The 11,480-nt window shown below is 39.5% G+C and overlaps 2 protein-coding genes across 3 annotated transcripts; both read right to left on the reverse strand.

Moving 5' to 3' along the window:
- Positions 1 to 211: 211 nt before the first annotated feature.
- LOC118944000 (odorant receptor 131-2-like) lies at positions 212 to 1,168 on the reverse strand. The gene has a single exon (XM_036961082.1). It carries the CDS (start codon positions 1,166 to 1,168, stop codon positions 212 to 214), a length of 957 nt encoding a protein of 318 aa, XP_036816977.1.
- Positions 1,169 to 6,028: 4,860 nt separating this feature from the next.
- wu:fc27b11 lies at positions 6,029 to 10,135 on the reverse strand. 2 transcript variants are annotated; one of them, XM_036962086.1, is made up of 4 exons: positions 9,709 to 10,108; positions 9,504 to 9,624; positions 9,327 to 9,400; positions 8,992 to 9,175 (listed from the first exon to the last, which is right to left on the reverse strand). In XM_036962086.1, the coding sequence occupies exons 1-4, from the start codon at positions 9,820 to 9,822 to the stop codon at positions 9,134 to 9,136; spliced, it is 351 nt and encodes a 116-aa protein (XP_036817981.1). In that variant the 5' UTR covers positions 9,823 to 10,108; the 3' UTR covers positions 8,992 to 9,133. The 2 variants fall into 2 exon arrangements, with proteins under 2 accessions (XP_036817980.1, XP_036817981.1); XM_036962085.1 differs by lacking the exons at positions 8,992 to 9,175; positions 9,327 to 9,400 and adding an exon at positions 6,029 to 6,454 and having other exon boundaries at positions 9,709 to 10,135.
- Positions 10,136 to 11,480: the final 1,345 nt, after the last annotated feature.

The raw sequence follows: 11,480 nt of genomic DNA on the forward strand, positions 1-11,480 counted from the left end.
TTACATTTTTTTGAATTAGAAGACGCTGCAATGCACATACTATAATTAGCTTAAACACATATGTAACATAGCCAGCCGTTCATTAAAATATACCTTAAGATTAACACAATATATCATTGTCTGTGGTCTTTGAAAACCAAAGTGCTTTTCAATACCACAAAATCATGTGATAAATAATAACAAACCAATGGCCTTGCCTGTTAAGCAAGTGTTATGTTTTCATATGACCAGTAATTATTGGGGAAATGTTCTTATTCACCCCAAAAAATACATAATATTTAATTGCAAGGAAAAACTTTTCATCCCTTAGGCCATAGACAAGTGGACAAAGACATCGCGGGGCCAGAATAAAAACAATGTAATCAAAGAATCTCACATTATTGTACAATTTCAAATTAATTGGCAGGATGGCAGCCTCAATGAACGGGCACCACAGCTGGATCAGACACAGGAACAACTGGATAGCGTGGAGAATCACCGTTTTACGACATTTAGATAAAGATTTCTTATTTTCCGAAGCTTCTTTGGCCACTGCAATTATTCTAACATAGGTTAACACAATGGTGATGGACATGACCAGAAAGTAGAACTGACCTATAACTGATCTAAGGTGTCTCTGCCACTTGTGTGCAATAAACATCTCTGCTGAACACAGCTTATACTGCGTGTAGAAGCCCAGAGGGACTGAGGCAAAGAAGATGGAGACAATTATGATGGGCTGTATGGCACTGATGCTGTGGATGAGTAGGATGCAGTGAATGGCTCTGCGTACAGTGGAGAGCTCTCCATGGCGCAGGGGCATGCAGATGGCCACATATCGCTCCAGGCTCATGGCTGTCAGTGTCAGCGGCGTGACAAAGGTCAACTCACAAAGCAACACACAGAAGAAAACACACACAGCAGCTGGCATGGTGACACTAAAGTAAGTCAGGAGGAGCAAGTTATTAGTCATGATTAGGTACAGACAGTCAACCAGCAGTGTGTGAGCAAAGAAAATATAACGTGTGTTTGAGAGAAAGGTGTCCTTTTTGAAGAAGGTGAAGATGAGCAGGCAGATGATGTAAATGAAGATTGCATTCATCACCTGGACTATTATGATCCTGTCATTAACTTGTTGAAGAGAGGAGCTGCTACCACCATCTGCAGCTGTTGTATCGTTGTCAGCCATAATCACACAATGAAATAGCCAATAACAAGAAGTTATGTACAGTAATTGCATTTCATAAACATGTCACAAAGGATGACATTTAAACATGAAATCATGTTAACTTTCGAGCAATAGATAACATATTTAAATATATTTAAAAGCTTAGATGAAATTAAAAAAGCAGAAGCACATTTCCAATATAATGCTTTGTTTCTTCTTGGTTGTAGGATATAGATTTAAATATGGCAGGTTGCCTTAGAAAGGAATCATGCCATTGAAGCAGCACAGTACAAACAGGTATTCTCTCAGTCTCCTCTTGAATCCCCAGGCAAAGATCTACTGACAGAGTGCTCTGGATGAAGCCTTCATAGAACATTTTATTTATGGAGGATTTCTCAAAGGAATGTTGTCATGAACCTTGAGATACACCTCATTCCTATATTTAGACCAACCATATAATTACTGTAATGCACAGTAATCTCATAGGATTATAACATTTCAACATGTTTTCAGGATATATGCCTATGTGTGGCATTCACGAGGAGTAACACACAGATTACAGTAAACATTTTTCATCAAATGTAGTGATATTTCTGACTGAGATGTGTAAATAGGCCTACATGTGAGTGTTAGCAGTGTTTGTTGTGTAGCAGTACAAGTGGCAGCATCATATCACCCAGCCTACCACTGCTGGCTTGCTTCTGAAGCTAAGCAGTGTTGGTCCTGGTCAGTCCCTGGATGGGAGCCCAGATGCTGCTGGAAGTGGTGTTGGAGGGCACTCTTTCCTCTAGTCTAAAAAATATCCCAAATCCCCAGGGCAGTGATTGGGGTCACTGCTCTGTGTAGGGTGCTGTCTTTCGGATGGGATGTTAAACGGGTGTCCTGACTCTCTGAGGTCATTAAAGATCCCATGACACTTATCGTAAGAGTAGGGCTGTTAACCCTGGTGTCCTGGCTAAATTCCCAATCTGGTCACCTAATAATCCCCATCCTCTCCTCTGTAACTATTCCCCAGGTCATTTGCTGTAAATGAGAATGTGTTCTCAGTCAACTTACCTGGTAAAATAATGATACATTTTTTAAAAAGTGCAGTTGTACTGTAGATACTATTGATGTGTGAGTTTACTCATAACCTGCAGTCATATCTGTGGGTTTAGGGTCATGAAATATTGTGCGGATGAAGGGCAGGTGGGAGGCTGGCTGGTTGAATAAAGTGAAAACAATGCATTAAAAATCCATAAATGTATATTTCTTCTGCAATTCATTACTATAGGCTACATTGAGGATTTTCTTTCATTATTTTAATCTGGTGTTAGTGCGTAGCCTAAGCCTAAACTTTAGGCCATAACTGTAGGTAGGCAAATCTTGCCAAATACACGCCAATTGTTAAATGCTTTTGGGAACTTGGACAGAAAGTTCATGTCGATCCACTGAGGCAAAAAGGACAATGTCATAGTTTAATTCAAAAAGAGAAAAGCTGCGAAATGGAGGGTTGAAAATAAATAGCAGGGAGGGCCAGAACAGTAGCCTAATGTTTGTGAAATATTTGGTGAAATGGTAATAGAGCATGATAGCAGTGCTGTGGCTATGTTATGTGTACATTTGGAGAAATATATATATATTTTTCAGCATCTTGAAAGTGCACAGTTAGCGACGTCTGTAAAGGTGCTCTCTTTATTAGCATCATAAAATCAAATAGTATTTCAACTACATAAAATATGCATCCAAGCCATACTGAAATCTTATCAGAAACATGTTGGGTCATTTTAACAGGTTTCAATTTTCTTAAATCCATGCTGATGTCATTTGAAATTATTGAATTTTCCCCTCCACCCCTAGATGTCTTCGGTGCATGAGAGAAGCAGAGATGAAAGAGAACTTTACCGACGTCAACTAGATTAAAGCAATAATTCTAGCGAATTATGATATTATTCTGATGAGCAATAGTTTATTTAATATTTTAGGGCAACAGGTAATGACAGAAGAGAAGCTGCATTTGTCTAATTATAGAGAGAGAGGAAGAGGCAAAGCGAGAGGTCTTACTACGCCCAAAATCTGTCAAAGAAAATAATACGTTCACAAAATGACGAATTGTTGTATGTTGTATGACAGTGTCGAAATTAGGCGTGAAAACCCCAGCAGCGTTGCAGTTCTTTACACAAACCAGTCCGCCTGGCATCTACAGTTGAAGTCGGAAGTTTACATACAATTAGGTTGGAGTCATTAATCCTCATTTTTCAACCACTCCACAAATTTCTTGTTAACAAACTATAGTTTTGGCAGTCGGTTAGGACATCTACTTTGTGCATGACACAAGTACTTTTTCCAAAAATTGTTTACAGACAGATCATTTCACTTATAATTCACTCTATCACAATTCCAGTGGGTCAGAAGTTTACATACACTAAGTTGACTGTGCCTTTAAACAGCTTGGAAAAATACAGAAAATTATGTCATGGATTTAGAAGCTTCTGATAGGCTGATTGACATCATTTGAGTCAATTGGAGGTGTACCTGTGGATGTATTTCAAGGCCTACCTTCAAACCCAGTGCCTCTTTCCTTGGCATCATGGGAAAATCTAAAGAAATCAGCCAAAACCTCAGAAAAAGTCTGGTTCATCCTTGAGAGCAATTTCCAAATGCCTAAATGTACCACATTAATCTGTACAAACAATAGTACGCAAGTATAAACACCATGGGACCAAGTCTCCTAGAGATGAACGTACTTTGGTGCGAAAAGTGGAAATCAATCCCAGAACAACAGCAAAGGACCCTGTGAAGATGCTGGAGGAAACGATACAAAAGTATTTATATCCACAGTAAAACAAGTCCTATATCGACATAACCTGAAAGGCCGCTCAGCAAGGAAGAACCCACCGCTCCAAAACCGCCATAAAAAAAGACAGACTACGTTTTGCAGGAAAAATGTTTGGGTCATTTGGCAAAGGTGTATGTAAACTTCTGACTTCCACTGTAGATGGGTCCGACCACCATTAATCAAATAAGATCTGTCTTGTAAATTAGGGTTATTTTAGATGGGTCATTGTCCTGTTGAAAAACAAATGATAGTCCCATTAAGCCCAAACCAGATGGGATGACGTGTCGCTGCAGAATGCGGTGGTAGCCCTGCTGGTTAAGTGTACCTTGAATTCTGAATAAATCACAGACAGTGTCACCAGCAAAACACCCCCACACCATAACACCTCCTCCCCCTTGCTTTACGGTGGGAAATACACATGCTGAGATCATCTGTTCACCTACTGTGCATCTCACAAAGACACAGCGGTTGGAACCAAAAATCTCCAATTTGGACTAAAGACCAAAGGACAAATCTCCACTGGTCTAGTGTCCATTGATCGATTGGCTCAAACGCATTAAGGAAAGAAATTCCACAAATTAACTTTTAACAAGGCACACCTGTTAATTGAAATGCATTCCAGGTGACTACCTCATGAACCTGGTTGAGAGAATGCCAAGAGTGTGCAAAGCTGTCATCATGGCAAAGGGTGGCCATTTGAAGAATCTCAAATATAAAATATATTTTCATTTGTTTAAGACTTTTTTGGTTACTACATGATTCCATATGTGTTATTTCATAGTTTTGATGTCTTCACTATTATTCTACAATGTAGGATGTAAAGAAAACCCCTTGAATGAGTAGGTGTTCTAAAAGATTTGACCGGATGTGTAGCTTTGACCATGGGTTGATTAGTTGTTTTGGTCTTTGGCTGCTTTAACACAATGTCTGTACCATGCTGCTCTGGGACCAGGTTTGGTGACAACTACTATGCACATGTTGTTGATTATCATTTCTAATACACAGCTAGATGGCTTCCCATCCATCTTCCCATCAGCCAGCAGGGAAGACTACCGGCAAAACAACGTCTGACCAAAACATAGCCTGCTGTACCTGACTGTTAGTAGCCAAAAGGCAGACATCATACTGTGACTGACCAAATCATAGCCAAAACATATCCTCTCTGGGCCTGACTTTTGTTATCTTCACTGTTGATATGTTTTTCTCCATGCTGGTCCCTCATAATGAGAATGGTGATGAAATACTTGCTAGAACTCCTTTGTGGGGTAATTAGCTTTTTTTGAAAGTCATTAAAAATTAACATTAATTATTCATCATTCTGCAGTGCTTTATGATCATTGTTTGTTTTGAAAAGCAACAACAACCCGTTGCTGTACAGGGAGAGCCGGGGCTCAGTATTTTCTCTCTAATATCAGGTTTAATTAGGTGAAAGTTAGAGAGAGATCTGAGTTGTCCTAATGAGCCCCTCAGCCCCTAACCAGCTGGTGGTGATGATGCTCAATGGGCACACGTCTGATGCTCCTTCTCAGACAATACGTCTCAATGATAGACTGTATATCTCTATAAAAAAAAATTCAACAACTACTAGGCCGCTACTGTACGTCCCATAATATGACCTCATACCATAGAGGTCAAGTTGCATTGCTCTTTTATGTGCCGCCCATGTATGGCAAGCAAAATTACGTTGAAAAAACATCTTCTCCAGATGAAGTTAGGTTCATTTTAGGTTCTGAATTAAAAGGTGAAAAGATCTATTTTCCGAATGTTTAAAATAGGTATTTTTGGACATTGAAAATACATATTTTCCAGATGTTTCAAATAAATAGTTTCAGAACGTTGAAATTAGGTTAATGTTCAGTTCTGAATGAAAGTTGAAAATACGTATTTTCCCGACGTTGAAAATACATATTCTCCGGACATTGAAATCCGGCTCATTTTCAGGTCCGAATGAAAGTTGAAAAGACGTCATTTACAGACATTGAAAATACAAAATGTTTTGGTCATGTAATGCGTCTGTGTGTAGCTGGTGAGATGAGTTAGGCGCAGGACAGCAGATATGAGTAATGAAAGCAATTTTACTCAATAATATAACAATACACGTCGTAATAAATACAAGGCCACAAATGCGGACCGCATTACAATAAACAATTACTCAAACTGACAAACATGGGGGAACAGAGGGTTAAATAATGAACAAGTAATTGGGGAACTGAAACCAGGTGTGTAAGACAAAGACAACACAAATGGAAAATGAAAAGTGGATCGGCGATGGCTAGAAGGCCGGTGACTCCCGCAGCAACGAAGGGTCCAAGACGTCCTCCACCCAGAATGTCTCCTCCGGACCGTACCCCTCCCACTCCACGAGGTACTGAAGACACCTTGAGTCCAGGATGGCTCGAACAGCATACGCCGGGGCCCCCTCGGTGTCCAGAAGGGGTGGAGGAACCTCCCGCACCTCAGACTCCTGGAGTGGACCAGCCACCACCGGCCTGAAGAGAGACACATGGAACAAGGGATTAATATGGTAATCTGGGGGAAGCTGTAACCTGTAGCATACCTCGTTCAGTCTCCTCAGGACTTTGAATGGCCCCACAAACCGCGGACCCAGCTTCCGGCAGGGCAGGCGGAGGCAGGTTTCGAGTCGAGATGTTGAGTGCCCTTGTCTATAAGCATGCTGAAAGTCTGTTGTTAATGTGTTAACAGAGAAATAGCATTGTATTTGGTCAAACACCATTTTTTCCAACAGTTTGCTAAGAGCTGGCAGCAAGCTGATAGGTCTGCTGTAAAGGCTGCTTTACCATTCTTGGGTAGCGGAATGACTTTGGCTATCACTTTCTCTAGGCTCAAATGAAAGATATGACAGGGGCCTCCCGAATGGCACAGCGGTCTAAGGCACAGTGCTTGAGGCATCACTACAGACCCAGGTTCGATCCCAGGCTGTGTCGTGACTGCGAGTCCCATAGGGAGGCTCGTACGGTTTGGCCAGCGGAGCTTTACTTGGCTCATAGCACTCTAGGGACTCCTTATGGCGAGTGGGGTGCCTGCAGGCTGACCTCGGTTGCAGGCTGACCCACACATTGGTGCAGTTGGCTTCCGGGTTAAGAGGGCAGGTGTTAAGAAGCGCGGTTTGGGTTTCGTGATCAGGTGGCAGCGTGGTAGGCACAGCTTGTCCCATGAATGAATCACAAAAATTGAGGATTACCTGACAACTACCTGACAACTACGAAAAACAAACATTCTGGATAATATAGAGAATCTGGAACTGTTTATTGATCAGCATTTTGATATGCTCGAAAAAGAAACAAGAGAATACCTTTCCTCGAGTTCTGGAGCGAAACGGGAGGGAAGCCTCCGTCTAAGATATCAAATTTAACATTGTAGGGGGACGTTTTTATAACTTTGTGTCCAGAAGATAGAGCATTGCTTACAAGCATGAGCGAGCAATTTAAAAAACTAGATCTATTTCCTGGGCTACTGGGGGAGGTTGAGGCCTTAAAAACAGGAATGGATTACAGTAATAAAATGGAAGAAATATGAGCGGAAAAGAATATATTGAAAACTACCGTGGACTCCCTAAAAGACACTACAGAGAGGCTACGGTATGATAATAAAACAATGAAACCCGAATGACTTGATCTAAAGTGCAGAAGTATGAAAAATAATATTGTTATAATGGGAATAAAGGAGGATGAAAATGAAAACTATCAGTCAACTAAGGAAAAAGTCAAGGTGTTGATGAAACGTAATCTCAAGATGACAGACACACAGGACCGAGGTAAAGACAGTTTCAAGTAGGATATTTGACAGATATTCGCGCTTTGAAACCTCAACAGCTTTCAAACCACTTGAGCAACAGACTCCAAATAAGTGTCATGATGTTGGAAAAATTGCACACAACATTGCACAGGTCTTATTTTCACGATTTGGACATTAATTCACTTTCCAAAGCTAATAAACATGTGGAAATGTGAGCATTTTGTATTCCTAGTTGAATTAGTTAGTACAAACTTTTTTTACGTTCAAATTTCAATAGCTCTTTGGTCATGTGACCTACTTGACTCAAACAAGAATGTACACTCAGTGGGCCTACACGTTACACACCCTTTAGTTTGTCCATTTTCATCTCACATGTTTTTACATTCATTTTTCAAACTTTCAAATTTTAATAGCTCCTTTGTCATCGACTTCCCTTCCCTTCGGCAGGGTAGCCTAGTGGTTAGAGCGTTGGACTAGTAACCGGAAGGTTGTGAGTTCAAACCCCCGAGCTGACAAGGTACAAATCTGTCGTTCTGCCCTTGAACAGGCAGTTAACCCACTGTTCCCAGGCCGTCATTGAAAATAAGAATTTGTTCTTAACTGACTTGCCTGGTTAAATAAAGGTAAAAAAAAATAAAAAAAAAAAAAAATAAATAAAAAAAATATTGCACACACTCTTGTTTGTGTACTGTAAAATCACGCGATATAACGTACATTTTTCATAGGTTTCAATTTCAATAGCTCCTTGGTCATGTCAATTACACACCTAAGAAGCGTGCTGTGGATATACACCCATATTGCATAACCTCTAGTCATGTATCTTCTATATTGTTGTACATTAATGTTAGTTTGACAATTAGGGGGTTCAGTCCAGTGTTGTGTTTACCCTTTTCTTTAATATTTATCTTTAATAATTGGTAGTTCTAAGTACTTATTTTCCCTGTTTTTTTATTTTTCTACAGTATTTAACAATAGGAGAGAGACAGATATCTCCTTTCATCGTTAATATCAACCATAAAGGAAAATGACAAAGTACTAGAGTCATGCTAATAATTGTCCAAAGCAGGGATGGAGAGTGAGCTAGTGAGGTAGGCTGCAGTGGGTTTGCTGTTCAGTACATACAGTATACTGAACATGTAACCACAGTATTGGTGGCCAGTAAATCAATGAATAAAAATGTAATATTGACAAATGAAACAGAAATTGTAGACCTTTAATTTTTACCAACATGTCAACAGACACTTTACTTCAAATAAGTACGAAATATTTCACAGTGTTAACTTTCTCTTTATTCCTGGTTGATGTACATTTCAGAGCCACTTCAGTGTGGATGGGGTATAGCATACATTTTCAACAACACAGACTGCACTTCCAGTTTGTGTTTACTCTGTTGAACTATTTTATCTTCCTTCCTAGGCACAGCACATGGAACCACCGCATGCAAAACATTCAACCTAAAACAAAACAAAGCGGAACACTTTATAAATAATATCAAATATCAATGCAGCATGACGAATCAGCCATCCATTGTGTTATATCATAAATTGTCTTGCATGCCGTCACTGTTGTCAAAAGATTATAAACATGTTAAATAAAGTTACTAACCCAGTCAGTCTTTGGGCCACATCCAGGTTCTTTATCAGTGGCACACATGAAGCAGTTGTTGGCTTTGTTGAACTCTGAAATCATAGGCATGAACTGAACATATGGCTGTCCCACAAAACTACATAAAAATAAAGAATTTACATGTACATTTACTTTGAATTAAATGTCATTACATACCAGACATTTTTAGTATATCCTCAGCCATTTCTTTTCGCAGTTGCTCCATGTGTTTTTGTGAAGGTTCCTTATCAATTTGGGAGTGGATGTTGGGGAAGTTCTGTGCAACTTCCTTGGCCATCTACACCAAAAAATAAAATAGAGTTTTTGACCTAATTGTCACATAACAGCTAACCATTCATTATTGAAAATATAACTATCAAACCTGCATTACAAAGACCCCGCAGCTGAAGGTGTCCTGCTGCATGTTGTGAGTTATTTCCCCTCTTCTACACTTCCTGTCCACCCAGTCGTCTTTTCCATGGCAGGATCTTCTCATTTTGAAGTATTCTCTTCTTTATGTAAACATAATGGAATTCTGATTAGTTATAGGCAAGTGAATACCCAGGCCAAAACTGTATGCTGTTTTCCTTATCACTATAATCTAGTAATTTCCTTTATGCCCCATTCTACACACAGCCTAAATTCTAGGCACTGAACCATTTACAGGACAATAATAAAAGTAGCATATAGGATCCAACCCTATCACAGAGTGAATAAATGTAGAGCGTTTATAGACTTTAAGAAAAAAATATTAAGTGACAGTTTCATCAGTACGTGCTTAAAGAAAGTCATATCACAAAGATCACAGATGACAGTGCCCAGCAAATCTATGACATTAGAGAATGTATTTAGCTATGATTTTCCCACTCAGAATCCAGAATGGATATGACAATGTGACCAGCACAGGATGTAATACACCCTTACAACAATCTACTTTTTTATCTTCTTGACTTCTTATCTGGTAAACTGCTACTGTTTGTCAAGAAAAGAGCCCCAATTAGGGGTTAGTGTACTCTAGTAAAAAAAGGCTGGTTTAGATGAAAAACTATTGCCCTGTGTCCTCATTCATAGGGGCATGAGAGACTAGTCAGTGGTAGAATTGAGTTGGCACCTTATTGGCCCAAACACCCACAGACCCAAGGTTGAGGTTACTCATGGACAGGAATTAGTTTTTTTTTTTTTTTTTTTTTGCATTGATGCACTATCCAAGAATAGGATCCAAAGTGTTAGGAAATACTTCTTCCCATAAATACAAAGGAGGATGTCTCTCCTCGTACGCTGACACTTTAGTCAGACTGCCAGACTAGTTATTGCAAGGCTTAAAAACATTTTTTTTAAACCCATGTAAAATGAAGGCCTGCACAACTCTCTCTCCCTCCACCTTTATTCCACAGATCTGATTCAGAGTTTCTGTGGCCTTTTTTAAATACGTCCCATGTTTTTTCGACTGACGAAAACTAACTAATGAGACATTTTATTTTTTATAAAGATGTTTTCTCATCTGGCAATGTCGTTAAAATCACGTTAGTATCACAATCTAGCTGACAATAGTTTTGGATATATTTGCCAGTGGGCAAATTAACTGTGGTGCATGTCTACTGTCAAGCCTTAAATACCATGGACTAAAATAAGCAATAAAAGATGTGAAAAAGCTTATTTGTCAATAGGTAGGTAAAGGTGCAGCAGGGTTAAAAGACCAGAACCAGGTTATTCTGCCATGTTAGCCCCTGCTATCTAGTTCTAGTTGCTTATTACAATATATTAAATTACAAAAACAGATCATCACATTACGAAAAATCCACCATGCACAAGAGCCCATATTTGTAAGAAATTACCATTAATACTTTTTCATTTTCAACCAAAAATGTAATGGGACAGTAAATTAATTATAATGTTGTCTTTGCGATAAGGGCTGTGAAAGGCAGACTGGACTCTTGAGGCAAAGAGATGGGGGACAAATGCAAATTAAACAAACTTGTAAAAGTATGCTTTAGACTAACAACAACCAGCTTAGTGACAAAATGACAACTAATGTTGTCCTGACTCTCTGAGGTCATTAAAAGATCCCATGGCACTTATCGTAAGAGTAGGGGTGTTAACCCCGGTGTCCTGGCTAAATTCCCAATCTGGCCCTCACCATCACGGTCACCTAAT

The sequence above is a fragment of the Oncorhynchus mykiss genome, chromosome 24 (assembly GCF_013265735.2).
Source record: "Oncorhynchus mykiss isolate Arlee chromosome 24, USDA_OmykA_1.1, whole genome shotgun sequence".
In the NCBI taxonomy this organism is placed as follows: Eukaryota; Metazoa; Chordata; class Actinopteri; order Salmoniformes; family Salmonidae; genus Oncorhynchus; species Oncorhynchus mykiss.

Excerpts from the sequence above, each read along its gene's own strand:
- LOC118944000 (XM_036961082.1), bottom strand. The coding sequence starts at position 1,168 with ATGGCTGACAACGATACAACAGCTGCAGATGGTGGTAGCAGCTCCTCT.
- wu:fc27b11 (XM_036962085.1), bottom strand. The coding sequence starts at position 9,822 with ATGAGAAGATCCTGCCATGGAAAAGACGACTGGGTGGACAGGAAGTGT. Across the intron at positions 9,625-9,708 it reads GCGGGGTCTTTGTAATGCAG|ATGGCCAAGGAAGTTGCACA; the intron begins GTTTGATAGTTA and ends TTTTTGGTGTAG. Across the intron at positions 6,455-9,503 it reads GGATATACTAAAAATGTCTG|GCCGGTGGTGGCTGGTCCAC; the intron begins GTATGTAATGAC and ends GTCTCTCTTCAG.